The sequence below is a fragment of the Ilyonectria robusta genome (genome assembly GCF_021365365.1).
Source record: "Ilyonectria robusta strain PMI_751 chromosome Unknown BGZ61scaffold_13, whole genome shotgun sequence".
NCBI classification, from domain to species: domain Eukaryota; kingdom Fungi; phylum Ascomycota; class Sordariomycetes; order Hypocreales; family Nectriaceae; genus Ilyonectria; species Ilyonectria robusta.
The window spans coordinates 1109500-1136659 of record NW_025764447.1 but is presented as its reverse complement, the minus strand read 5'-3'; the positions used below and the strand labels follow the sequence as shown (position 1 = coordinate 1136659).

Genomic DNA, 27160 nt, shown 5'->3' with positions numbered 1-27160 from the left:
TACGACCAACAAAGGTAGAGTTGCGAGCACCAGAGCAGCACACGGAGTGTCCGCATATCCGATACACTTGATCTGCACTCTGCATCTCGTTAGGGGCCATCGCAGAACCCCCGGCGGCGAGTCCGATAATCCGTCAATCTGGCGGCGCAATCAACTCACCACTTGTAAAGCTTCATCAAGCGTCATCCGGCAGCCGGCATCGTCATCGTCAGTGTCTTGCATCCGGGTCTGTGTGGGTAGTTGCTGGTGGCAGAAATGGAGAAGGGCATTTATTAGTTGAAGAACTGGTGGGCGCCCAAGCTGAAGATGGACCCAAGGGGGCGTGAGCCTATGTGCGAGCGAGTTGAAATTGAGCCGTGCGCACTGCCGCCTTCTCGAACACTGGGTGAGGTCAGCGAGGGGAGCCTTCGGCTTTGCCCAAGGTCCAAGGTGCGGAAGCATACGAAATGACAATTTCACAGAGGACTGGCTTGGGGGCCTTCGGGGACCAATGGATTGGCGCGATGCGCGCAGGGATGAAGGGTGGATCTGATTTGTGGATGGTCCCCGGGATTTGAACTCTGTTCCCCCGGCTGGAGGTACGTAGTAGTTCTGCGTTTCCCTGTCGGTGTCTCGGTCGGTTAGCAAGGTGAATGTGCCGAGAGATGTCCAGTGTCATGCGCTGTGCAATTGCGGCATCGCGGATGGAGGACAGAGGACCGAGGACCGAGGACAGAGTGAGGATCGGGGATTGAGGTTTATGGTTGGGAACGCGGAAAGGGCCCTGTTGCGTCCCGAGCGATTGAGTAATGCGCCCGCTCAATGAGAAAGGATGATCTCATTCGGGTGGGCTTGGGTTGGATTTGCTGGTGCCGGGGTGGAAACGTGGGAAGACGATGGAGCAGATGGCTGATGAATGGCGATGGGTAAGGGCCCCCAGGACGTGGTTCCTGGTGCGCCATGGGATCTCGAGTCTAAGACGAACAGAGGCAAGTCTAGGCTGTCCAGCTTGGCTAACCTATGTATGTACATACGACAGGCTGCGGAGGAGGTAGTAGATAGTGCAGAAGCTCGGGGCTAATTTGATGACGTTTGATGGCTGACATTGATGATGATGCTGACGATGACGGTCATGAGACAGGCAGGTTATGACAGCATGGGGCTACATATCAAAGTCTCCGAGTTGAAGGAAGAGAGAGAGAGAGAGAGAGAGAGAGCGTGAGATGGCGATTGACAGCTGTAAGGACCAGGGGGGAGAAGGCAGTGTGCAATGCAGAGTGCAGATGCCGACAACGCAGCACACAGTCAGTGCAGTAGGCACCTACACAGCACACTTGCAGATAGACATGCAGTTACATACAGCTACATACAGAGCGCGTGCTGTTGGCTGGACGGAGGCCGCAAGTGGGTGTATGGCGGGGCGCTCCCTCTGGTTCCTCGGATCAGCCTGTGAAAGAGCCATGATGGATTCCATTAGCCAGGGGGAAACCGGAGAGGGGACGATGCTGGGCAGAGGGGGAACAACGGGAACAGGAACAGGAACAGGAACAGAAAGACGCAAGCCTTAGGCTAGAGGCACCGAAGGCGACCCGGCAGATCTATCTCCTGGATTGAGGTGGAGTTGCAGTGGAGTGCAGTGGAGTGCAGTGGGCTCAGTGGACTCTCAGTGGGCTCAGCGGGTTCCTGGGTGGAATAACGGCCGCCACAGGCCACGGGACACGGACAAAGTCGAGTGCTTCCCGCTTAGCAGGCCAACGAGAAGGCCCGTAGCAAGCCTGGTGCAAGTCACGCCAAGCCAGCCAGGTCGAGCCAAGCCGTGGGCTAGCCCAGGGGCCCCCGAGCTCTCCTTTAGCTTCCCCATGCCCCTGTCGCCGGTCCCTGGGGGCACGTTCTTTTGCTCTTTGCACCCTGCGCGGAGTAGCCAGGTCGCCAGGACCCAGAGTTGGGAAAATCATAAGATGACGGCAAGATTTAGCGGCACACTCCCGGCCGGGATCCCGTACCGTGATTGGAGGGAACCTTGCGGCCGCTCTCTGGACCCGTTTCGAAACGCTGGGCTCGGTGCTGTGGGCGACGCGTTGTGCGAGAAACCCGACAGCCAGCGACCCAGCACCCAACGACCCAAACGCCCGAGCGACCCAGCGACACCAGACACACCAGGCATCCTCTGCAGTGGTGGTGTGGCCCTGGCTGCTTTTGTTTCAGGTACGCCTGTTCCTGTTGCAACGGGAGAGGCAGAGCTGCCAGAAACCATCCAAAAAAAGAAGAGGGCTGGCTTCTTGAGGACGTGCGTATCCGGAACCCATGGCGGGATGACGGGAGAGGAAAGAGAAGCTCGGTAAACCGACAGGAAAAAGAACGCACAGAGAGCAGAAGGATGATGACCAGTCAATCAGTCAGTCAGTCGGTGTGAGAGCAAGGGGGAACAAGGAGATCAAGGAGCAAGGAGACGACGGAGTCTGGCTTTCTTCCGTCTTTGTCATGCGTACACGCCCCCCTTTATTTCCTTGGTGTGTTGATTTTGTTTTGTTTTCCGCCGACGCATGCTTCGGAAGTTAGGAGAAATGAAATGTAATAAACACCAGTGATATAGAAACAGCGCGCGGCAGAGGCCGAATGCAGAAAACCAAAAAAAGAGTGACGTGACGGCACACACACACGCACACACACAGACACGAGCGGCCCACGGCGAACCAGACCCTCCCAGCTCCAGGCCAGGAAAGACAGCAACCCACTTCGCACGGATCAGACCGACGACGCTCAGCCAGCGGGCTAGAGAAGGGGGAGCTACGTCAAGCCCCCTAAAAGCCACGGGCCATGGCATGGGGTTCGGAGGACGAATGGAGAGCCCTCAGAACGAGGCCGAGGGACGGGAGCACACTGAATGACCTCAGGCCCAGCAGGACAGGGGTGCGATGTGTGTCTGTGATGGTGATGGACTACGGCGATGATGACAATCGAATCGACTGGGGATGGACGAGCCTAGCCATCAGCCACTCGAGCTTGGCCCCCTCTTTTTCTGCTGCTGCTGCATTGCTGTGCCCGCCGCTGTGGTTCCCTAATCGAAACGCAAAACGGGCTGCTCGTCTTTGCTCCCGCAGCCATCGCAACAGTCTTCACACTTGGTCCAGAATGACGCGCCTTTGTGAGTTGGCCCCAGTTGCGATGCCGCCCCCCCCTGCCCCATTTTCCCTGCATGTCTCTGATCCCGGGCGAAATCCCAGGCCCCAGTCGAGGACCCTACAGAGGTAAAAGGGGACCCATTTCGCTCTCTTCCTCGCGCCCAGGGACTGACTGGGACCCGGTCACGGTCGCATCCATGCGTCGGCGTGGGCATCCTTGCGCTCGCCTTGACTCTCTTGCTGGACTGATGGGAAGAGGGGGAACGGAGGCGGCGGCTCGACATGGTAGGTAGGTACGAACTAGGCAATTCCTTCGCGCCCACGAAGCGTGTAAATGAGAGACAGTGCTGTGCAGTGCGTTCAGCGCCTGTGGTTGGGATCCACCGCTGGGCGATCCATCCACATGGCACGAAAATCCGCCATTTGGATCACCACGCACAGGCGCTCGCTGAAGGAAGCGAAGCAGACCCGGGCACCCATAATCAAGGCACAATTGCCATTGTCAGTCGTAAAAACCCGATACCCAGATAGTGAGAGACGGCCGGCGAGAACCTGGACTAACTTTCCTTTCTGTATCTCTGCACAATCTCCTAAATTAGTGATCAACTCGGCCCGACATGATTGATCGATCTCGAGAGACAACATTCTCACACACGACGCGGCACTACCCGCCCGTTCGACTCTTAGTGTCTCACTCGATCACACTCCCCACGCGGCCACCTTCTCTCCGCTGCATCGGCACTGCGTAGTAGACCTCGGTCTCGTAGCTGCACGTAATTAATTGGACCTGCTCCTCCGCCACCACCATATCCTTCGCTGGAAACATCAGCTCGTCCGTGTGTTCAACAACAGAGGGCGACAGGTTCCACAAGCGCCCCCCCCTTCGAGCCCGAGCCACGGGAAGCCAGCGGAACCCGCCAGATGCGCGACTCGTTCAATTTACTTTTTCACCCATCCCGTATACTTTTTTTAGGGCACCGCAACGTAGCAAGCTGCAGTGTAATATGTAATATAGGAACCGAACTCATAGCTCGGGTCGCGGCCTGTACCTGACGTGCTGGGTTCCCCCCCAGTGGCACACACTGCCACTGAAGGAGGGGCTGGCGGGGGCGGCGCTGGCGGGCGAAGCCACTCTGTTTACAGAGGGCATTGGGGGCGGCGGCGGCTGGTGCCTCATTGCTTGTGTGTCTCCGCGGCTGTGGTGCACTCTGTAATTAGGTGGACAATGCGTTTGGGTGGGCGTCGCTGGGGGACTTTAAGTCAGCCAGCCCAAAAGACCGAGCCCTGAGACCTGAACCGCACGGGAGGGAAGGAGAGGGAGGGCAGGAGGCAACCTTCATCGCGATTGCCCACCCCCCCCTTCCCACGAGGAAGATCTAATTTTGGTCGGAGAAATATCCCACGCATTTCCTTTTCTCATTAAGAGCAGATACGCCGATACGCAGTAGAGCAGAGAGCCTGGGCGAGACCGAGAAAGGGACGTTAGACGGAGCCGAGCAGAGGCGCCTTCCTTGCTGCTTGCTACGGACTACGGAGTACGGAGCACGGAGTACAAGGTACTATCCTGTCCCTGACCTGTCCCTGGCCTGTCCCTGGCCTGGGTATCCCATCCTTGTCCGTGCCTTCCCACGCTTGGCGTTCCTTCCTTTCCACTCCCACACTCGCGCACTCCCACTCGCCCCTTCCTCCTTCCCTCTCCTCCGCCTCCTTCGTCCTCGTCCTCGGCCACTTTTCACTCCTTCCACCCCGTCCCGCTCGTCCCACGCCCACTCCTCCACCCAAAGCCTCGACTCTCTAATCTAACCTCTCCAACTCCTCCCACCCACACTCGACCGACCCTCTCTTCTTCCCTCTCCTCCTCTCTTCCCACGCGCTCATACAACTACAGCCGCCTTCCGGTCATCACGCACATTCTTGTGTGTGTGTTGCCTGCCATCCTCCGTCGTCGTCGGCTCGTCCACACCACACTCGCTTGAAAAAAATCATCACTTTTGCTTGGACGTAAGCCCGTACGCACGTACACAACAAACAACAACAACCAACTGCACACTCCGCAAACCCACGCTCGCTCTTGTCTCTCGTTCATTCGCTCGCTCTTGTCTTCGTCCGTTGCCTTTTTTACCCTCAGATGTGGTGAGAGCGGGTCATGGATCAGAGTCAGAGTCCTCATCAGCAACAACACCAGCTCCAGCATCAACAACAACAGCATCCGATCATGTCGTCTCAACACCCGAGCCCGTCGCCGCCCCAGATGCACGATAACCACCACGCTCAAGATGTCCTTGCCGAGGCGAGGAAGAACCTCCAGGTCCTGATCGACTCGGGCCTCTCCAAGGATCTCCTCCACCAATGGGTCGACGAAAGCCCGTCCCTGCAGCTCGCCCTTTCCGCCCAACAGCAGCAGCAGCCCCAACAACTTCCGCAGCAGCAACCTCAGCAGCATCAGCAACCGACGCTCGTCAGCCATCAGCAACAACAAGCCAACTTCGTGCCGCCACCACCGATGCGATGCCCACCACCGCCTCCCGTCCCTGTTGTTTCGATTCCGACTGTTACCACACCCACCAGCAACAACTCGACGACCACAACGCCCTCAAGTGACATTAAAGTCGAGGCCCTCCCCGAGGACGTCTCTTGTACGTCGTGATTCCTCCCCCCCGTTCATCTCATTGCCTTTGCCACGCTTTATTGCGCCTTGCCATGCTGTGTTGAGTCGTGGACATAATCTAACATAGTGTGTAGCCATCTTTATGCCTCCTTCGGCTCCCTTTAGCCATCGTCCCAGGATATCCGTCTCCTCAACTTCATCCGGCTCCTCCGGTCATGCCTCCATTTGGTCCACGAATTCTGGCCAGTCCTCGGTCTCTTGGCACTCGACATCGACTTGCCCTCGATCCCAGGCGCCGCTTCCCCTCCCCCCGACGACTCCCGTTACCGGCCCCCTTGGCGCGCCCGTCGGCACTACCGGAAAGACCAACATTTACTGGTGCACCTCGTGCGAAACTAGCTTCAAGCGCAAGTACGACTGGAAGCGTCACGAGGATGAATTTCACGAGCGCTGGCGCAAGTACCCCTGCCCTGAGCCCGGTTGCAACCGCAGCTTCTGGGGTTCCAACTCGTTCAACCAGCACCACAAGCAGTGCCATGGTTGCAAGACTTGCCCCCACGCCGAGAAGGTCGTCAAGTTCCTTCGTAAGCGCAAGTACTGGGCTTGTGGCTTTTGTTCTGCCCTCCACCCGGCTCGCGAGCGCCATGTTGAGCACGTCGCTCGTCATTTCGAGTCTGGCATGACCAAGGGTGACTGGATGCACTCGCGAGTCGTGTACGGCCTCCTTCACCAGCCTCTCATCCACGAGGCCTGGGATGCTCTCGTTGTGAGCAAGCAGCCCGAGTACAACGGTCGTCGACCTCAGTTCAGCTGGCACCCCAGCAAGACTGGACGCGCCCAGGGTTTCCTTGAGAATGAGAACCCCGGCCAACTGCAGGATCTCCTCGAGTTCTTCTCTGGCGATGAGGGCGAGGCCCAATGGATCGTCAGCGTGGCGTATGATCTTGCTGATATCGTCCTCACCTCCGCGCCTATTCCATCTCCCCAGTATTCGCATGCCAGCCTTACCCCTCAAGGCTTCGACCCTCGCATGTCGTTTATGACCCTGCCAACTCAGGCATCTCACCAGTCGATGATGCCCTCGCCAGACCCGCAGCAGAATCCCTTCACCACGCCTTTCCGCAATACCATTCTGGTACCATCGCAGTCGTACCCTACGGGGCGACCCTCACCCGATTCGGCCTCTCACTCGCCCCTGGGACCCTCCACTTCTCCCTTGATGCCACCTCCTGCGCCCTCGCCTTTAGACAAGCGTGAGCTGCCAGCACCGCCGTCACACGCCCAGGAGGCTGGTGACTCGATGATGGACTTCGAGTACTCTCCTGCACCCGTCGTGTTCGACGACTGGGAGAGCTTGGCTGGCGCTGTCATGGAGCAGCAGGCTACCCCAACACAGCAACATCAACCCAATGGTGCACCCTCCGACTGGGGTATGGTACAATATTTCAGCGACCCTCGCGTCACTTCATGAGCCTAGCTCGATATGAGCAGGCAATGCTTTCCCCAGTATGGACGTCGCCGAGACTTCGAATTTTCCCTTTTTTGTTCACATCGCATGCAACCCCAAGGCCGGGCTTGCCCAACAGTGGCGCCCCCCTTTTTCATTGAATCGAACCCCGACCGACCGGCTCGACCGACTCGGCTTCGTCCCTGTGCAAGCACACATTTCCTTGTTTTATCTTTTTTCCTTTAGTAGATAATGATAATACCCCCCCTCGAGACGAAAGGTGAGGGAGCCTGTCCTTTGTGTTTTTCTCTTCATATATGTTCATAGCAGGTGTGGGATCTGGGAACTTGTCGGGCTTCTTTTGTGCTGGTAAAAACGGCGTTGGAGGCAATCTGTCCTGTACCCCATTATTTCCTTGGTTTGTGAGCTTGGAACGTCGATTTGGATGGATGAAGAATGGAAGGAAAGGAAGAAGAGAAGACTAGTGAATAGTCGAGATGTTCTGGGAGGAGGACGGCGAGGTAGAAGGAGAAAGAGAGGGAGAGGGAGAGAAGAGAACAATGGGGTGCGGATGTATATGATGAACGGGCTTTTCTTGACGTTGACGCATATATGGGGCGCTTCAGCGCTCGTCTGTTGTCAAAGGGTATAAATGCCCGCTGTGTGTAAGATAGGAATAGGAAGTGGAATGCAAAAAGACCCGGATAAGATGATTTTAAGAAGCAATTTGTTTACCATTAGTGCGAATGTGAGAAATGTTTTCATTAGACATGGCAGCTGGAAGATGTCATATGCAAGGGAGGTAGCTGGCATGTCATCAAGGGAGGCAGTCAAGGGAACGTGCTTGAACTGGTATGCCCGAGACAAGACAAGATTGTTGTCGCATTTTAGGTGAGCATGTGTCTGGGGCCAATTAATTGTGCATTTGCTGGAGATTGAGTGTATGTCTGTCTATGTCTTTGACCAACTGTGTAGAGTGTCTCGGCGTGCCCCACTGAGTGGTTGACTTACACGGTGAGCAGGAGTATGGAGGTGAGCGCAGACGTGGAGGGCATTCTAGTGGCATAGGCCTGGCAATACCCTAGGTACGTTCCCGGTAGAGTGTACGCATATCCGATGGCCTTGATAACTCGAGTATTTGACTCGCATTGGAGGATATTGGGGAACAATGACCTTGTTCACAAAACGCGGAAAGAAGCCCGGCCAAAACAAAGAGCCTCGGGTGGTGGGACAAGAACATTCCGTGAACAAACAAAGAGACAGCATCCTGCACTATAGCTCCAGGAGTCAGTTTGCCTGGGGAGATGGATGGCCTGAAGCTCGGATTTGCGGGTTGGCGACGCGTTTCAGGAGTACAAAATGGACTTTTTGAGCGAGGAGATTTCGCAGCGTTGCTTATGTCTTGATCAAAATATCTGAGTAGGATGAGATGGGACGAGCATCTACCACTCTGGCGAACAAACAGACTACTTGAAGATAAGAGAACATGAGTTCTGCACCGGTGGATTTCCCTCCATGTCCATTTCTCAAGTTTAGGAACACTGCCAGCTATTACCCATGTATTTCGGATACTCGCTGGCTGTTCACCTTACTCTACCTCCCACCTACCTGTATAAAAATCGCCTTATGCTTTCCCTTCCTGCTCTGTCCCTGTACAAAATCCACTTGACGATAGCGGAAACTTCTCGCTCATAAACTTCCATCCATTCTACAGCATACGGGATATTCTCAATGCGGTCCGTAAAGACCAAGTCGATGCCCTTCATCGAGGCACTGGCCTTCGCCACAGCGAACGATGATGTCCGCAAGGCTCTTGTTGCACAGGCTAGGTCCCAGTATACGGGGGTGAGTCGGAAGAAGGGCGGGAACAAGTCAAATAAGAAGAAATCGGAAAGGAAGAAGCCAGTCGAGACCGGTGCAGACGCGAACAATGTAAACGACAGTGCTCCACAAAAGCCTATTTCGAACGAGGATGCGTTCTACGATATCCCTTCGCCTCAGCCTATTCAATCGGTGAACGGGCTGTATGAGAATGGGTTCTTTACGCCCAGCCTAGACGAGAAGAGTTCAGTTGAACAGCCTTCATTTAGGCAGAAGCCACATGAGCTCCCCTTGTACGAGCCTAGTCTATTGAGTTCAGTTGATCTGAGTTTAATCAAGCCAAGCTTAGTCCAGATCACTCCGGACTGTACGGAGAAGAGTAGCATAAAGGGGTCCCCCAAGCCACCCCCGAAGATTCCACTTCCGGAGAAGCCATACCAGACTTCGAAACCAGAGTCAGAGCCACAACCACTGTCGGAGAATGGAGTTTGGGAAAGTCGATACCATTACCTGAACGATAAGCTGGAGCCACAACCATCATCAGACAAGGAAGTTTGGGATAATCTGTATCAGACTCTGAGGCAACAGCCAGAGGCGCAACCATTACTAGCTGAGGAAGTTTCGGAAAGGCGATACCATTACCTGAACGAAGAACTGCAGCCACGGCCCGCATCAGAGAAGGAGGTTTGGGAAGATCCGCACCATTACCTGAACGAACAGCTCGAGCCGAAGCCATCATCAGAGAAGGAAGTTTGGGAGAATCCACACCATACCCCGAACCAAGAGCCAGAGACAACGATGTATCGAGGCGCTCGATGTAGCACTGAGTCTGATGGCGCCATGTCGTTTTGGCCTCATATCTGTTCTCGTCTGTCGTTGAACCGGTCGACGATTCCTCCCATGTCACCTCTGTCGCTTCCACCATCGGCCTTCTCTGAGAGATCAGAACACAGCCAGATCCACGCGTCGCCGTCCTGGGGTCTCCGTCTCAAGAATCATCTCAAACCGCCCAGGAGCCATGTTCCTCCATCTTCCAACGCTGGAGACAGACAAGCTCTGCACAGCGAGAGCACAGTCATCCCGGCCCTGCACTTTGATGATGACTATCGACACCTTAGCCGGAGCGAATGCTCCTTCGACCCTGCCACCGACCCCCTCTTCGCACACATCCCGCGCATGCCTGGCCAACACTTCCCCGGCGAGATCGTGGTGCACAGCGCTGCAAATGGCTTCCGCCCGCGCATTGAAGTCTTCCCATCGGCCGAGCCGCCGACGCCGCAGCTGAAACCCATCTCCATCGTCAAACAAAATCCCCCATTGTCTCTGCAGTCCGCCGGCCGGACACCGCATGAGTGTAGCAAGGCCAACGTCTCGGCGTGGCGCGGGGAGGCCCTCGGCGAGGAGCGGCTGAGCCGCAGAACTGTGTCGACGGAGTGGCCCGGACTGAACAGAGTGGCGGAGACTGATGAGAGTGATGACGAAGAAGAGGAAGAAGGCGAGGAAGATGAAGAAGATGAAGATGGTATCGAGGTGGCGACAGTTGGGCCCGAGGACAGCGCGAGTTGCGCAGGGCGGAAGAATCGGGAGCGACGCCTTCGTGAGGTGGCCGGGATGCCTCCAGTGCCGCCCAGGACGCGAGATTGGGTATTGGATAATGATTATCCGGTCATGTTCTAAACTCGTGAGCGCTGATCGTATTCTGTTTGATATCCCTGAGATTGTTTAGTTAACCCAGTCTCGACTCAACTGTGCTCTAGTTAGTTTTCTTCATAATCAAGCAACCCCTGTTACGAAAACCACATCCACCTGTGCACATGCTGAACTGATATAGACCATGGCCGACTTGACTGGCCGAGTTCAACTAAACGCTACACTCCGTCATACACATTGCATCCCTTGAAACGCGCCTCTCCCTGGTAAACATATACTTTAAACGGGGATATATGCGCTGCTCCAACTCCACGGCCAAGTTTCCCATCAATACACGTCTAGACGCCCAACACCCGGCTTTCCAAGAACCCGCCGTGTCCAAAACCCAAACCATTCGATACATGCCATGCAATGAACTCTTCTCCCGCGTCATTTGCGCCCCCGCTTGCCACGGCGAATCTGACACGTTATTCTCGATTTGACACGTTGATTTCGTACCCGATCAACACCTCGGTGCTCGAACCCTCCCAGCCTCGTGTCCCCGCCGAGCTGAGCATGAATCTACTAGTTGGATCAATATACAGGCCTGAAACGACACCCGCCCTGGGCGGACCGGGGATGATGAGGAAGGGGACACTCGAGTGCTTGTAAGATCGAGTATCGCGCAGGTCATACAGTCGAAGAATATCATATGACGCACTGGAGATGCACATGTTAGTTCCAAAGTCACAATTCCAAGGGGCAATCACGTAGAACCACATACCACACCAAATGTCTCCCGTTGACCATCGGCCGCACCGTGCTCACCGCTCCGCTGCCCGCCGGCAACTTCAACACGCGCTCAGGCTCCCATCCTCGCTTCGCCTTGCGGATATCAAACTCCTCGACGGTGCCGTTCCTCCGTCCTGCGTAGACCATGTTTCCGTCGGGGCTCCAGCATGCTCCCATACACCAAGGAGGCACGCCCGCTCGGTTGTCGATGCGCGCCACGGGGTTCGGCACCCGTCGGTCCCAGATGCGCAGTGTTCCGTCAATCGCCGCTGAAAGAAAGGTCGTCTGCGATGTCTGCGTTGGATCATGCTGCTGTGTTGGCGGATCGGTAACAAGGAACGCCGATGGAGATTGCGATCTCTTCAGAGCAGTTGCGTCGCCCCCATCCGTATTTTGAGATGGCTGATCTTGCTGCCCCTGGCTCGTGTCTAATGATTGTTCGATATGGGACGCAATCGCAGGTTCCGATTCCCCCAGAAGCTGTGACGACGGGGCATCTACCTCCATTGCGTCTGCCTCAGCAAGTAGTTGTATAGCCGGTGCTGTATCTGGCTCTGGATCCTTCTCCGGATCTCGAAGGCTCGCCATGGCCATGTCTGCAGAGTGGTCCATACCGCTGTCATGCTCGTGGCCCGGCATCATGCCCATAGCGTTCGTGCCGTACTCATCCTCGTCGTGTCCAAATGGTTGGTCTCCCGCCGTCTCACCAAAAAGGCTCCCCGCGTCGCTTCCGCCAAATAGACTCCCGTCAGCGGGCGACCCCTGGGCGTCCATGTTCCCGGAGTTGGAGTCCTGGGTGAAGTCTGCCACGCTGGTTTCGGTGACGCCGTTTGTGAAAGTTCCATTCACTGGCGGTAGGGCGTTGTTGGTCACTATAGTCGTGGATGGTAGGGGTTCATCAGCCTCATCTGGAACTGGGGCCCCGTTCGCCGGCCGTAGCTCGATGGCTGATATCTGTCCTGCGCTGCCATCGAAACTCCTGAGAGTCTGGCCCGTGTTCAGGTCCCAGTCCAAGATGTTCTTGTCCCAGCTGCCGCTGAGCACACTCCTCTCGTCTTGTGCCAGGGTCAAGACGCTGACCGCGTTGGTATGCTGCTGTAGACAACAGATACGCTTGCCCTCGTCATGCCGCACACTCTGCAGGTTGATGCCTCCAGACTCAAGTCCCGAGAGAAGCCAGAGCGCTTCGGCTTGAACGGCGAGCGAGTAGACGGGCGACAGGATGTGCTCCTGGTCACCGCGACCTGGAGGCGCGGGCTCCTCATTTTCCCAGTACGACATGAGAATACCAGCCTTCGTGACGCTGTCCACAAAGGGGTGCTTCTGCGCCACCGTCAATGCTGACTTGCCGTTGATGGTGCCGGGTCCGTCGTACTTGCGAATGTACCCGTCGGAGCCTCCAGTGATCCAGTACCGCAGGTCGGGCGTAATGGCCATCGCGTTGACGCTCGTCGACTGAGGCGCCGCCATAGTTGGGACAATATCGTAGAAGCGCGCGTTCATGACCTCGGGGCTTGGGACGGGCCACCGGGCGAGCCAGGGCGGAGGCGCGGGCGTGGCCGACTTGACTCTCGACGCGTCGCCGTTGGTAAGACCGTTAGGCTGGCCATTGACCTGGCTATCGGGCTCAGTCTTGATTTTTGCGTCGCCATTTGTCCTTGCGTTCACCGTCTGGCTTTCGCTCTCGCCCTCTCCATCCGCGTCGTTCTCGCCGTCGGCGTCTCCATCAGCGTCCCCGTCGGCGTCCCCATCGCCATCCGCGTCGTCCTCCTCATCGTCGTTGTTCTCGTCGTCGTCCGCATCGGGGTCGTTGTCGTTCCCAACGTCTTCCGCGTCCTCCATGATCTCGTCCGCGTCGTTCTCATGCTCGTTGCCGTTCTCGTGGTCCGACTCGCCCGAGCTCGCCGACAACCGGTCGTCATCCATCTCGTCGCAACCGGCCAACCTCACCGAAACCCGGGCCGATTCGGTCGCAATCTGGTGACAACAAGTACAGGGCCGTTATGGTCGAGTTGGCATGCTTCGAAAGCGAGGGGAGTCGCAACAAGTGCCCCAAATTGCTGATGCGCGCGCAGCCCTGTCTCGAGGCTCTAGTCTGACGCAAGTTGAAGCTCCTGTTGGCGTCAAGCGTGAGGACCAGGCCGAGGTCTGTAGCGGAGAACAAAGAAGATTTACACGGAGAAATCAAGGCGCGGGCCACTAAGTAGCATTGGTCGAAGGGCCTCGAGAAAATTACAAGTCCAAGTCCGAAGTCGCGTGTCTTTGACCTCGAGGTACAGTGTGTCCAACCCGCGGATTGACTTCGGAAATTCCCCCACCACCGAGTCCAAGTCCAGCAGGAGGGTGCATCCATGTCCCCACTGGCGGTCCACCACCGCCTTTATACTTGCAGCACATCACCGACTCTCCACAATCATTCAACATCACCCAGCGAGAAAATGGGTTTCATCAAGACTGATCCTTTAGTGCCTAAAACTGTATGAAACGACAAGGTCCTTAGCACCCTCCCAAATCAAGCAATGTTAATCCCCGTAATCTTCCAGAAGCCGCCACAATCCATCTCTCCCATAGCTATGCCCTTTGGACAACCTGATACTCAGCTTCCAGGTTTCCAATACCCTCCTTTCTTTAGTCAAACTGGATAAGGGGCATAAGAAGGCTATCTGCCCCCGAGACCTGCTCTTGCTCTGGGCTTGACTGTCGCACATCGTCGAATCCTGAGGTTGAGCTAAAACTCTCCAAGTGGTCGGCAATGTCGAACCCAGCTGCGATGTCGAGCACGCGTTGCTTTCGACTGGGCTGCTCCGAATACGCACTGCCAGCTTCACTTCGAACCGTCATGGGCCTCTGTTGAAGTTGTGGTGCAGGAAAGATGTGCTCCGTGACGATAGGTTGCCTGCAACCTGCGCTGTCTAAGGCTGTGGGATAGAATGTTTGCCGAATCCTGGTTGAGCGTCGAGTCGGACTGAGATCGGTGCGCTGTAACGATAATTGCAATGCTCTATCCCTTTCCATAACCTTTTGCGGGCTCCATTTATCCGAGGTAGATTCCTCTGACAACGCAGCGCTCTCGAACACTGATGCCATTGGAACAAGGTCCGGAATCAGTGTAGTTGATGCGTGGTTCTCGGCTGCCCGTTTAACCTGCACATGTTGCTCCGCTATCCCCGCGTGATAGCCAAATTCCATCAGTTCCTCGCTCGTCGGCTCGTCTTGATGATTTTGGACTTGGCCTTGGGTCCCCTGCGTCGATTGCTCTCGGATGGGAAGGGAAATGGGCATAGGTTGTGACTGCTGGCCTCCACCACCACCTCTGAACCTTTTTCCCTTCTTAGCACCTCGAGGAGCGCCTTGGGTATCTAGGGCGCCTCTCCCTCCTCTCCCCCCTCTACCACGAGGTGGCTCGTTACGTGAGCTTGGTTGTTCACCTGCTTGGTTTCCAGCTGCTATTGTAGGAGGTGGCCGTAGTGGCATGTCCACTTCCGTGAGAGCGGGTTTGTTGCATCCACGAGGACATTCGCAAGGGGTTCCACAGAAGGAGCCGCACCTGTGGTTGCATGGTAGGATTCTCTCGCACATCTCTCGGCATCTGACCTGTGCCTCGTTGGCGGCATGGCATATCGCTTCGCATGGGTGGCCTTCTGGGCATGTCTCGCCGCAGGGTTCCATGCACCCGCCTCCTGGAATCGTCTCCCAATCAGCAGGGTGGCCAATTTCAGTGATGCGGTCGTGCTTCTTGCAGGCCACTGGCAGCTTGTACCCAATGCATCCCTCCTTGATAAAGATGTCGTAGACTCGTTGCCATGTTTCGGCGCTTTCAGGGGTGCTTCTGAGGAGGTTGTCACTGTTGCCAAAGATGTACATACCGCAACGGGCACGGCTTGTCGCGACAACAGCACGGTTTTCGTTCTCGACAAAACCGGCCCTGGGGCGATGGTGAGGACTTGCTGGGCTTCGGACTAGTGAAAGAATAATGATCTCATTCTCCTCTCCCTGGAAGCCATCGACAGTTCTGACAGACCACTCCTTGGTTGGGTTGAAGTTGGCGAGTGTCGCGCTCCTTCTGAGCTTGCTGAGGATGTCGGCAACTTGACCGTTGTAATAGGTCAACACTGTAATCAGGGACGGGCGCACCCCATTCTGCACCAGGTATTTGACGAACCCTACAATCATCGCTGCCTCGTTCGTATTGTAGTAAGAGCGCTCCGCATTTTGGCTGTCGCCCCATTGATGCTGGAACCACCAAAGGTTCTGCCCACCCATTCCAGGAACTGGTGGATGAATGCGTGGATCCTTGACAGACTCATGATCCTCTATCTCGGGATAAAACGTATTGACGACAGACCTGATGATGGGTATCGTGCGTCGCTGGACCTTGAGCATTGAATATGGAAGGTTGAGATGAACCAACCGCTCGAAGAGAGATACGTCGAGATTGTAGGGGTGTTGTTTTAACTCCGAGACATCGACTCCTGGCACCAGCTGTTGATGGTCGCCGACAAGGGCCACCTGGTCAAGAGATGGATATAAAGCTGATGTGATGTTTGCCTCCCAAGTCTCTGCGGCCTCCTCAATCATTAGAATACGAGGTTTCATTGCCGAGATCAGCCCGCGATACTTGGTCAACCCAGTGGTTGTGCATCCAAGCACCTCAACGCCCTCATGCTGAACGACCTTGACCTGTCGGCCCCATTTGTTGATCTTGATGTCATCGCAGGCATTTTGGTAGACCTGGAGGAGCTTGGGAAACTGCCCAGTTATCTTTTCGATAAGCTGCTGTCGAAGGCATCGGTAAACCATACCACGTTGAGGCGGTTTGACTTGGTAGAGATCCGAGTACTTGCGCAGATACTTGCAACCTTGATAGTACCAAGCAGAATTTCTTGACATAGAGCCTGGCACTGAGCCCGTCCAGTAAAACTCTGTGGAAATGAACTCTCCCTTCAGGCGCTCTCGCTCTTCATCCTCATCCTCTGGGGGCTGATATTCGTGCCCACTCTCAAAGGCATCTGGTGTGACTTCGGCTTGACCTTGTGGGGGGCGATAGACGTATGTCTGATCTTGTTCGACACAATCTTCAAGCCACGCAGCTATTGAACCACCAAAGGTATCCTCTGTGTCATTGGGGTTATCAGGGCCATCGGGGCTGTCGACCTTGACTGACGGCTGTACCGCTGCTGTCTCCCAATCATTGTCACGAAGGGAGTCGAACTGCTCTTTTGAAAGGAGCCCTTCACGGTAAAGATGATCTGCACTGATGAGGCCACCTGGAAAACACATCGACAGTGCATCCCTGAGATTGCGGAGAGTGGTTTTCCGACTGTTCTCTCCTTGGGCAGGGCCGGCCTTGACCTTTGAGCCTTGTTCGAGGTTGTACATGCTGCGTTCGCAAATCGCAGCCACTTTAGACCGACCCCCGAGACGTACAACATTTGCTCCAACCTGGATGCATCGCTCCAAGAGCTGGTCCAGAGCATGGTTTGTCTGAGCTGAAACGACGACAAGGGATGGTGGTTCGTCCTTTCCTTTGTTGGCCTGCAGAGTCTGGATATAGCTCTGGATTGCGACGATTGAAGTGAATGTTTTTCCTGTTCCAGGAGGGCCTTGGACAATGGCAAGCTCACGAGAAGTCATGCAGTTAAACGCCTCCATCTGGGAATAGTCGAATTGCGACGCAGCAATCGGAATATGGACAGATTGTTTAGCCTCTTGAAAGTATGCTGCCGGCAAACTTCTTTCGTACCCTTCAACAATGTACTTGTCGAATTTGGATCTGTCGGATATGGTTAGAGGCTGAGCGCGAATAGTTCAAGACGAAGCAACTCACTCGGAAAAGGCAGCGTGTTGAAGGCCGACTAGGGCATGGCGAATGGGCTCGAAATAGCCCCCCTTTGCCTCGACCATTATGAGATCAACAGAGGGATCAAGAATGGCATCTTCGTGATTTGCCCAGAAAATGTCGATTCGAGGCGGCGTGTTCTCGTCTTCTCCAGCCTGGAAATTTGGTTCAACCCCGCCGTTCAAACACCGTTCTGCAACGACAGCAACAAAGCATTGAGTCTTGAAATTGTCTGAGCGTGGCGATAGGGCAACCAACGTTTGCGGCGTGAGGCGTTTAGAGTGTCTCCAGAGGACCTTTGAGGGAGATCGCTCCGTGGAAAACGATATTCGGCAGGCAGCGCCGGACCTTGTGAAGAGATACCCTTGCACGTGAACCTGAGAGCTGTTAGCTAGGGAATAAGTGATCAACAAAAAGCCATACTTGGGTGTAGATGTAGAAATCAGAGTCCTCCATCATGTTAGGGCACGCGCGGATGTGATTCACCGCTCGGCGGAGCAGCTCGGTTCCTTCGAATCTCGTGAGCCAGTACTGGCTCTCGAGGTACTGCAACTTTGTTGGCACGTCCTTCGAGTTCTCGGGTAAATGACCAGGCTCTGCATTCATGACTTCTGCAGATGTCGGCAACTCGGGGCAACTTTGCCAGTTCGGGGGGCCGATGGCATCTCCTCCTGGGCGAGAGCCCAGTTGCTTTGTCAGAACATGCTGTTCTATTATGTCTCGGGCGAAGGGTTCCTGGGTCACCTGAGAGTGTTAGAGAAATAAGAAAGCCTAAGACAGATTGCCACTGTACCTGATCCCTGGCCATGTTGGCCACGAGGGGATACGAGACGCCGGGGGCTGGTCTGGGTGAGGTTAATCTCGAGTGACAAGAGTCGTAGGTTGAAGGGTAAATAAACTTCAAAAGGAGGTCGCGAAAGGCAGTAAAGGGGGCGGCCAGAAGCAGGCACAATAAGGGCTGATCAGGATGATGCAGATGGAGCCGTTTGCCGCGTTGAGGTGAAGCCTCGTCCACGAGCGGCTGTGGATGAAAGGGACAAAACGCAACGTGACCGAGGCAGCAGGGAAAGGCCTCACCTCTTCTTCCTCGCGAGGAATCCGGGCGGATGGAGACTCCCTCGCGTCTCCACGTGATGTCGGAGTACCTGGTCTGCGACCGTGGTTGGGGAAGATCGAGAAACGGCGGGTGCCAATCACTCCCGCGGATGCTTTTGGGAAGTTGTCGGGAAGTAAATGACGAAGTGAGGACAGGGTGACGAGGGGGGATGGAGGAAGTGAAAGGAAGTGAAAAGAAGAGAAAGAAGAAGAAGAAGAGAAAGGAGGGAAAAGTGAATGTAATCTGCAGGTGGGCTGGCCTAGTGTGCGGTGCGCAGCAAAAAAATCCCGTTGCCAGCTGCGAGGCAGGTGTCAAGGAAAGGGTGGCCAATGTTATACCAGTGGCTTGAGCCTGCCGGGAAGATAATGGGAAACACAGGCCGGTGGCAGTTACGTCTTCTTTTGTCGTGGTGCTGGAAGGCAGTTGTAGACAATCGACTTGGATATTCCTGGTGAATTGGATATGGCAACTCAGTAGGTAGGTAGGGAGTCCACAACTAGGTAGGTATGAGAAACTCCTTCTTCCTATGCCAGAATCCAGGGCTTCATGTGGTCTGGCGGATGCTGGGTGACGACTGCGGGAGTAGTCGGCCTGGATACGGGTATTTACCTTGGCCGTGATTACTAGACTGTATTCTGGAAACACAAGACATCAGACTAACTTCCGTCATGGGGCTAAATGGTAGGGAGTGTGTACTTTTGTGGCAGTATCCTGGGAGGTTCCCATCTGACACAGAATGGGGAGCACCGGCAAAGAGATGGCCGGTAGCCTGGTGCTCGTCCTTCGTATTGAGTGAGTCGACAGACGAATGGCTAAACAAATGTAATACTAAGTACGCGAACGTGGGGAGAAAGGCGCTTTATGTGAGAAAGTCGAGACCTGGTAGAGAAATTTGAAGTATGCGCCCGGGTGGGAACCCTCATTGACGACCAGTGATTCACTCTTATTTCCCCGGGCCAGCCCGTGTAAGGCCATCAGGCTGGAACGGCAACCGTGCAGGGAATAATAGAGAAGACTGTGGAATAAAAAACAAACGGGAAGCTGCAGTGTTTGACTTGGTTGTTTGCGCTAGTCTCCGCTGACGGAGGAGACTCTCTCAACTGCTCTCTGAGGACGTCATCCCGGTGTGCCTAGTTATCCCAGTGCACTTTCTGGGAATGGCGTCTAATTGAGCCAATATTGAATAAACGTTGACCGTATATTGCGTGTTTCGGGCCCCAATCAGTACAACTTGATGCGTCAATCGCTAACATTGCCGTATTGCACACTCCACCTCTCTAAGGTCCCTCACAATTGGCTTGGGGCGTTGGCGGAGAGAAGTGGGATTTTGGAGGCTTGATTTACACCGCATGGACAGAAACCTCGATTGAACGCTGTTCAGCGTCAATTGGATCCCTTGCTTGGCCAAGCAATCTGCGCGTTTGTAGTCGTACAAGCAAACACAGGCTTACCTCAATTATTCCAGGCTTAAGCGGGTTCCCGGGCGTTAAGTTTAGAACCCAACCGAACCTTAGATGACAATAGACAGAGGTGAGAAGACAAGCAGAAGCACACATTCTGTCCGAGAGAGAGACGGCTGTGACAGAGGGAGGGGAGCAAAGGGCGTGGGATAAGCGGAAACTTTTTGGAGGTCCAAGGTCTAGAAAAGAATCTCTCTCACAGAGCGACCTACAGGGGTATGTGACGGTTAGCTATCAGATCTACTACGCAGTAGAGTTTGCTTGTAGACAGTCAGCCCCACGAACAACCAACACTTCATCTCTGACCACTGATGTGCGAGTTCAAGCGACGAGCTTGGGATTCGATGGTTGGATAAATGATGCCCTCATGCCCAGGGTGGTGGCCGTTGCCTAGTCGTAGCCCCCGAACCAAATGCATGGTTCCGAAACATAACTAATTGCTGACCGTAACCGCCCCAAGCTGGAAATAAAATCACCTCGCCCGCAGTTTTGAAACCCCAACTCCATTTACCACTGCAAAGGGAGAAGCAGAGTGGCGGACGAACGACTGGGAAAGTATCCCTGAGGCACAGGCACCGCCGAAAATGCAATTACCGCATCAAGGCGTTGGGCACCAGTTGACCTCGTACTACTAGAACTGGAAAAGAACATGTAGTCCAGGAGCCTTAGCTGTGTGTAATTGTGATGTTAAATGAGGTGAGTGACTACCAATCTCGAAGAACAAGCTCCCCAATTTGATAATATCATCTTGGCCAACAGCGTTGACAGTGTCCCACCATTGCCGTTTCATACACCTCTCTAAAACCACCACCGACAGTCCCCAAAGCATGAGTACAATGGGCACAACGAGAAGCATGACATCAGCGCGACAACCCACATCTCCAACTTCCTCGAGAATCACGTCAACTTGAGATGAATAAATTGCAAATGAAACAGGCAGCTTGGTGAATTTGCCCAGTGAAGAGGGATCCAATTCCGTGATAACGCCGTTTGTATCCTACAGTCCCAGAAGCCTAAAAGCTTGGCAATAGCAACAATAAAGCGTTCATAAAGCGCGTCCTCCTCTTGCATAGCGCCATCATAACTCTCGTCTTAACATCCATCCACATGGTCGTTCCCATTCATCACACCCACGGTGTTTCTCATATTCTTAACAGACTCCCGAAAGAATAGACAGTGATGGTGAAATAGGTTGCCGATGCCAGTCAAGCTGATCATCAGGCCCCACCTCAAACGCGGCAACCTCTTCCACCAGTTCCCACGCACCCGTCTCGGGGTTCTTTTGGGACGACCGGAAGATAACGCTCGATCCCAGGTCTTCAAACACCAGTTCTCGCCTCCGCAATCGCAACCACTGTTCATTCACGTCCCCACCCTCCCTCGAGACCATGGCCTCGACTTCGCGGTTCTTCAGTGAAATGGCCTTGTAAATACGGCTGTCGCGCAGGGCATTGCGAATGGGGTACTGTTTAAGTATTCGGATAGCGTCGTCTCGGACTGCGGGATCTCGACATCCAAAGGAAGAAACAAAGACGGGCCAAGTCCACCCAGAATCCATTGCAAACCCGCAGTTCGGTCGACACGAGATCAGCGTCTCAGCGATGGAGTTGATTTCTTTGTACTGAGGTGTGAGCGCCTGGGCGACCTCGAGGCCGGCAAACCGGGGCATGGCGGTGTATACATAGAGGATGAGGTACTCGATTCGGAGGTTGATAACCTGAAGGTAAGGGTCCATATTGACATGCCGGTTATTTGTAGCTGCCTGGAGCAACGGATCAAAAGCCGCAGACCATCTCTGAAGCCAATACCTCGACTCGTCAACGAACTTGGCAATTGTTGGTTGTTGCCTGACGCTTGACAACTTCACATCCAGCTCCTCAAGACTTACCACATGGGTCAGACCGAGCCGTGCAGTCGTCGCAGTCAGCACTGGGATGTACTGGACCATCTGCCTTTGCAATAGAGCCCAGTATCCATGCGCCTCGCCCAGAGCCTTGAACACCGGGGGCATCTCCTCGAGCTTGGTGATATTGGTTTGTTTTGGTCGAAAATAGGGTGAATGCTTCGTGAATGGAGCGATACCTGGCGGTCTCTGTGGAGGTCCTCTTGAAGGCGCCTGCTGCTCGGCCTGGCTGCGTGGGCTTCCCTGGCTTTGAGGACTTGGTAGGCCAGTGGGCGGCTCCCGATTAGGAGGACCGCCTTGCCATGGTGACCCCGGTTGACCCGGAGGAGTTGGTATGGGAGGACCGGCAGAAGGACCAGTCGGATGACCGGTGGGACCGGCGGGATGTCCGGTGGGTGGACCGGCGGGGTTTGAGGCTGGGGGAGCGGTGGAATCGTGGGGTGTAGGTCGCTGTTGTTGCTTCGGAGGGAAGAAGAACTTCTTGTATGAGCCCATAAAGGAGCGAGACTGGAGTTCCAACGGCCTATAACAATCCAGAATCTCCTGTACCAGTGCGGGTGGCGCTGGGGCGATGCGGACCAGATCAGGGGCTTTTTCGGTGCAGGCGGCGAGCTCGTTAAGCATGCTGAACCCATGGGTGACGTGCTTAAGGGCGGCAGGGATATTGCCCCGTTGAGCCTCGAAGCAGATGAACAGCAGAGACGCCAACATTGCCGTACGCAAGCTCTCCTTGGTCACCCTCGCCCTCGCTTGCATCCGCAGGGCCTCGCAGTAGTAAAAGATGGCGTTCAACGAGTGCTTATTGTCCATAAGATCGCCCGTCGGGAAACTAGCTCCGGACTCGACATCGAAAGCTGCCTTACGCAAGGCCCCAACTGCCATGGCAGCATATCGTAGAGTTGGCTCTTGTAGCGTGAGCTGTGGCATCGTTGTGGTCCATAGTCGCGATTGGCCCAGACCGCCGCTGAGGAACTGGACAGACAGGGAAGACCACTCGTCGAAGTAGGAGCGCTGTTCGCTGCTGGTGAAGCAGATGGTGTTGATGGCAGGCTCTTCGAGGATGAGGGGAGCCTTCTTCGTGTGGATGAGCTTCGCGCTCGAGTTGGCCTTGTTGGGGGTGGGCTTTGCGGGAGTCTCTGAGCGAGACGGTTGTCCTTCGGAGGACTCGGAGTAGCCGTCACAATAGCCTCGCCATTTCATACAGTTGAGACAGGAGGGCTTGGTTTCGTCGCACTTGACGTGTCGCTTCCTGTGACACGAGTTATTAGTCGGTGTCCCTTGCATAGCCCCTTGGTGTAGTTCTCGTGGCGATATCCGTATCCCGGATCAGTTGGAGGTTGATTTCAGTAATACTTACTTGCCTGGAGATTCAGTCAGCAACGATCCAACCTCACCAATGCGAATAGCTACAATCAGACTTACAGGTGCTACATCCCGTGCGTGCTCGCGTAGAGCTGCGTCGGGTATGTCTCGTCCTCGTCTCGAGAGCAAAGCGATGGGTCCCGCCTCTCGCTGCGGATGCGCCTGCTGACCGACCCGGATCTGCTGGCGGGCTGTTTCGACAAAGATGCTTCCAGTCAGCTTTTCTCCACGTTTACAAGCGATCAGCCAAAATATGGGTGGGAGCGGCGACGTACTTGGTAGTGTTGGCAGTGCGGTTGACTGTGAGCGGGATCGAAAACTGGATCTCCATGTTGACTTTAACTCCCTGTCTGCGTCCTGCACGTCCATACAACTGCCGTCCAGTTCGGCAATCGGCGTTTTACAATGCACGATCAAACTCAACCCAACGCAGCTGAGCAAAAAAGTCGCCCAACGAGCAAAGCGGCTCAGCGGTTGAGCGGATGCAGAGCTCTTTCAAGCACGCACGGAGTTCAGAACGAAAGGGGAGCCAGTTCGGTGACAGCAGCGGCTCTTGGCCTGGGGAGATGGTAAGTGCATCTACTCGCAGCAAACGCTGAGGAAATGGAATGTTTGGCGGAGATGAAATACGAGGTGCGAGTGAATGGTGTGAGTTGTTGGTTCCTTAGCGTCTGGTCTCGGTGACTTTCAAGTAGTAAGGTAGATAAGTTAGCACTGCGTGCCTTCGGCCGAAGTGTGGGTACGGAGCTCGGGAAGTGGCGATAGCCGCCCTTTCTCTGCTCTCTGATAGCGGACGTAAAAGTGGATGAGGGGAAGCAAGTGAGAAAGGTGTCAAGATGGTAGATGACGAGGTAGAAGGACGAAATACAGGACGGGTTTGGGGTATGAGTTGTGTTTTGGGTTGTGGTTCTAGGGATCGGGCTGGATCAGGAAGCCGGCCGAGTCACGGGATTCGGGAGATTAAGATGAGGAAAGACGCGGCAGATGGAATTAATGGCAGGGGAAAGCGAACGAATGGGAAGGCCGTAATGTTTAATAAGTGAAGTCGGCGACAAGGCAGAACGGGATTCTCAAGGCAGAGTGCAGAGAGCCGGGTGTGTGAATGAACTGGTGAACGAGTGAGGGAGTGAGCAATATGCGCGGCTGTCTTTTGACACACGCGGGTGGCGTGTGTGGGTGATGGGCGATGGTGGATTCCCAGGACCATGGCCACTATATCCGCCTAGGCATGGAGCTGTGGATATCGAGCATGGGTATGGGCTCGTAGGGATGGCATGGGTGCCGTGCCGTGGACAGGGCTAGGTTGGGTGTTGGAGGGGAGCAGGATGAAGAGGGGGTTGATGTTGATACTTGATAAAACAGACAACGCGCGGGACTCACTCAGACGCGGAGAGACAAAGACACAAATCGAGATACTGAAACCAAAGCAGATGAAGACGAGAGACAACCCAACTTACCAAGATGATACCGTTTGTTCATCAAGTCAGCGGAGGCTCGGCCATGCAAAAATCCGAGAGAAGACGAGCGAGAGCGAGACAAAAGAGAATGAAAGACAAGGGTTGATGAAAAGGTGTGGCCATGGTCCCTGGGCAATGGTAATGAAAGCGCCTCCCCCCATCCCTCTAGACTACGGTCTAGGCGGTAGAGAGATAGATCCATTTGCCATCGTAAATCAAAACCCAAGCCGACACAACCCAGACACCCACCATCCATCCATCAGTCGATCAAGCAGGGGCCGTCCCCTCTGGAGCTAAGGCAATCCCACGTCCGAGTACCGGCCGGACGCGTACCACATTTCCCCATTATCCATCTAGATGTGGGAACATTGGGCCGCCGGGAAGGGTCTAAACGATGCAACGCTCTTTGACCTCCCGCCGCCGCCGCCGCCTCCGCATCTTCACCGCGCGTGGGGGAGGCCACAGCCAACCGCACCAAGCAACAGTTCATAATGGCGCCAAAAGTCCCAGCGACGGCTCTCGGGCCTACTAGCTACCTACCTAAACTAGTTCCGATATGTCCGTCAAGGGGAGGGAGGGCCATCAGGGCAACCTCGAGATATAGCCTGGGGGAGACAAGGCAAGGGCGCGTGCCGCGATGGAGAAGAATGACGACATTGGCAGCGATAGAGCCATTAGAAGCTGAGTAGAGCATCCGCCAAGTCCACATCGCAAGCTGAACCGCATCGAAATGCCGGTGACCCGCCTCACCCACCTGAGCGGCGCGCGCGTAGAGCCCAAAAACCCGCTCATGTCCCGCTCATGTCCCGCTCGCAAACGCTCCGGTACACCAAACCCCCGGCTCTCCGACCTGCCCACCGCAACGGGGGCCCTGTTGAGTGGACGGATGGCGCGCCAAACCCACCCACCGGAAATGCGATCGTGGCCCGGCCGCGCCGCAGGGATATTTTACCATTCCGCCGAATCGGGACTGCCACATGGCCCCCGCGGCGGAGGGGGGCCTTAAGGATGCCGCATGGCAAATGGCAATAAAAGAACCGAGCGAGGCCCAGCGGCGGCGGCGCTAAAACCCGGCTTCTGGTGAGCAGGGAAACTGACGCGCTACTGTAGGTTCGGTGGAGGTATTTTTTGTCTTTTTTTCCTTTGCACAATGCAATACCTAGCCATGGCCATGGCCATACGTCAATGAGGATGCCGCGGGAGTCATTACCCTTATTACGCGGCCTTTTCATCCCTGCAAGCCAAGGAACTTCTTTCGCCAACTAAACCAACCCTTTCTTCAGTGGGGTTTAGGGCTGTCTCTGATAAACCGCCCCCAGAGGCCAACGAAAAAGCCGGAGGTTCCAAGAGACGGCTTGTCACAACTTAATGGACCAATATGCCGTTGCTGCATGATGCACCACATCTGCATGCGGCCTCTTCCGGACAGGTGTCAAGGACCTGTCCGCATCAGCAGCAAGCTAACAGGGTCGTATTGATTCCCGTCCAAGGTCATAGTCAGCCACGTCTCTAGGCCACATGCCGCTGACAGCCTTCAACTCCGTCGCCCAATGGCCACTGAGCCTTGCCGAGGCATCTTCCTTCATCCAGCGGCCAGTGCGGAAGCGGGCGTCGACTCGTGTGAGTCAAGTTCAAGCGCTTCTTCCCAAAACAGGCCGGCGACAGTGTTGAACTGGAAACTGGGGTTTCTTTGTGCCCGGTTTCCCCGTGATCCCCCTCGCGAAGCGGCCTTGGCTCAACTTGGGCTTGCCACCACAGGACGCATCACGCGCAAGGGTCTTGATAACAGACAATGAGCGCCATATGCCGAGTCTAGCTAGACGTTCTCGTTTGGGAAGATACCTCAGAGCGGCCTTCACAACAGCTCCACAGATGCTCAACTCCTCCCGTAGACTGGGCAGCGGCAGCGGCCCTGAACCCTGCTTGCTTCAGTCAGGAACTTATTCTTACTCTTTAGCGTCTCCATCATGCGCCGAGTTTTTGGTCGCCGAGATGATGATGATAATAATAATAATAACGTAACAAACGGTTAGTCTGGTTGTCTGCATCTTCGACCAGTTTACAAGGGCTGGGACCATTGACTCCTCTCGACTCTATCGACCCATCTTTTTTTATGTCGACTTTTTGCTTTTCTCCAACATTGCTTCTGTCAACCCCGGACTGTCAACGTTCAGCCTCTGTACGTTACGTGACATATGCAGTAGCCGTCCAGTTTACCGGGCCTACAAGACGCGACGTGCAAAGCCCCAATCCTACCAATCCTGAAACGCGGCAGTGCCCATATTAGCCGCCCCCCAAATGGATATGAATGACACTAAGAATCCTTCCAACAATGCCGCGTCCGAAAATCTCGGCAGTGAAGACAAGGTAGCAAAGCTTGGTCGTGTCACGGAAGTGGGTTCGTGTTTGGACGAGTGGTCGGGTGTTCCGTTGCCTCGGTACGCGCCGATGCGGAACTTCCGGTTGGTTTGTTTCCTTGTGAACATTTTCCTTGTGAACATCTGATCGAGCGTTCGACAACCAACACGCAATCACGCAAAGTGATGAAGGACAATTGGAATGTTTGAGAATATCTCTAAACTACTTTTATACACTTTAAGAGCATTCCTCAGTGCTAATCTGTACTAACCATACACTTGCAATTG

General features: G+C 55.0%; 8 protein-coding genes across 8 annotated transcripts; 4 read left to right on the top strand and 4 right to left on the bottom strand.

Moving 5' to 3' along the window:
* The first annotated feature begins 1805 nt into the window (after window positions 1-1805).
* On the top strand, window positions 1806-2541 carry BGZ61DRAFT_454683 (uncharacterized protein). The gene has a single exon (XM_046246265.1). It carries the CDS (start codon window positions 1839-1841, stop codon window positions 2319-2321), a length of 483 nt encoding a protein of 160 aa, XP_046102968.1. The 5' UTR covers window positions 1806-1838; the 3' UTR covers window positions 2322-2541.
* An 87-nt stretch (window positions 2542-2628) lies between these two features.
* On the top strand, window positions 2629-3607 carry BGZ61DRAFT_53838 (uncharacterized protein). Its single transcript, XM_046254647.1, has 2 exons — window positions 2629-3124; window positions 3204-3607. The coding sequence occupies exons 1-2, from the start codon at window positions 2797-2799 to the stop codon at window positions 3392-3394; spliced, it is 519 nt and encodes a 172-aa protein (XP_046102967.1). The 5' UTR covers window positions 2629-2796; the 3' UTR covers window positions 3395-3607.
* Window positions 3608-5322: 1715 nt separating this feature from the next.
* Window positions 5323-7180, top strand: BGZ61DRAFT_298292 (uncharacterized protein; the record flags this gene model as incomplete). The annotated part of the gene is made up of 2 exons (XM_046238656.1): window positions 5323-5737; window positions 5844-7180. Coding segments are annotated over 2 exons (1752 nt in total), but the record flags the coding sequence as incomplete, so codon positions are not given.
* A 1707-nt stretch (window positions 7181-8887) lies between these two features.
* On the top strand, window positions 8888-10654 carry BGZ61DRAFT_534096 (uncharacterized protein; the record flags this gene model as incomplete). Its single annotated transcript, XM_046254092.1, has 1 exon — window positions 8888-10654. One exon carries the CDS (start codon window positions 8888-8890, stop codon window positions 10652-10654), a length of 1767 nt encoding a protein of 588 aa, XP_046102965.1.
* A 107-nt stretch (window positions 10655-10761) lies between these two features.
* On the bottom strand, window positions 10762-13682 carry BGZ61DRAFT_423230 (WD40-repeat-containing domain protein). The gene is made up of 2 exons (XM_046243557.1): window positions 11391-13682; window positions 10762-11326 (listed from the first exon to the last, which is right to left on the bottom strand). The coding sequence occupies exons 1-2, from the start codon at window positions 13322-13324 to the stop codon at window positions 11095-11097; spliced, it is 2166 nt and encodes a 721-aa protein (XP_046102964.1). The 5' UTR covers window positions 13325-13682; the 3' UTR covers window positions 10762-11094.
* Window positions 13683-13798: 116 nt separating this feature from the next.
* BGZ61DRAFT_589696 (P-loop containing nucleoside triphosphate hydrolase protein) lies at window positions 13799-18045 on the bottom strand (the record flags this gene model as incomplete). Its single annotated transcript, XM_046256592.1, has 4 exons — window positions 13799-17171; window positions 17226-17614; window positions 17661-17981; window positions 18031-18045. The coding sequence occupies 4 exons, from the start codon at window positions 18043-18045 to the stop codon at window positions 14027-14029; spliced, it is 3870 nt and encodes a 1289-aa protein (XP_046102963.1). The 3' UTR covers window positions 13799-14026.
* A 2416-nt stretch (window positions 18046-20461) lies between these two features.
* BGZ61DRAFT_454674 (uncharacterized protein) lies at window positions 20462-23136 on the bottom strand. Its single transcript, XM_046246264.1, has 2 exons — window positions 23119-23136; window positions 20462-23057 (listed from the first exon to the last, which is right to left on the bottom strand). The coding sequence occupies exon 2, from the start codon at window positions 22978-22980 to the stop codon at window positions 20944-20946; it is 2037 nt and encodes a 678-aa protein (XP_046102962.1). The 5' UTR covers window positions 22981-23057; window positions 23119-23136; the 3' UTR covers window positions 20462-20943.
* A 2466-nt stretch (window positions 23137-25602) lies between these two features.
* Window positions 25603-27067, bottom strand: BGZ61DRAFT_454671 (uncharacterized protein). Its single transcript, XM_046246263.1, has one exon. It carries the CDS (start codon window positions 27014-27016, stop codon window positions 26768-26770), a length of 249 nt encoding a protein of 82 aa, XP_046102961.1. The 5' UTR covers window positions 27017-27067; the 3' UTR covers window positions 25603-26767.
* Between the last annotated feature and the right edge of the window lie 93 nt (window positions 27068-27160).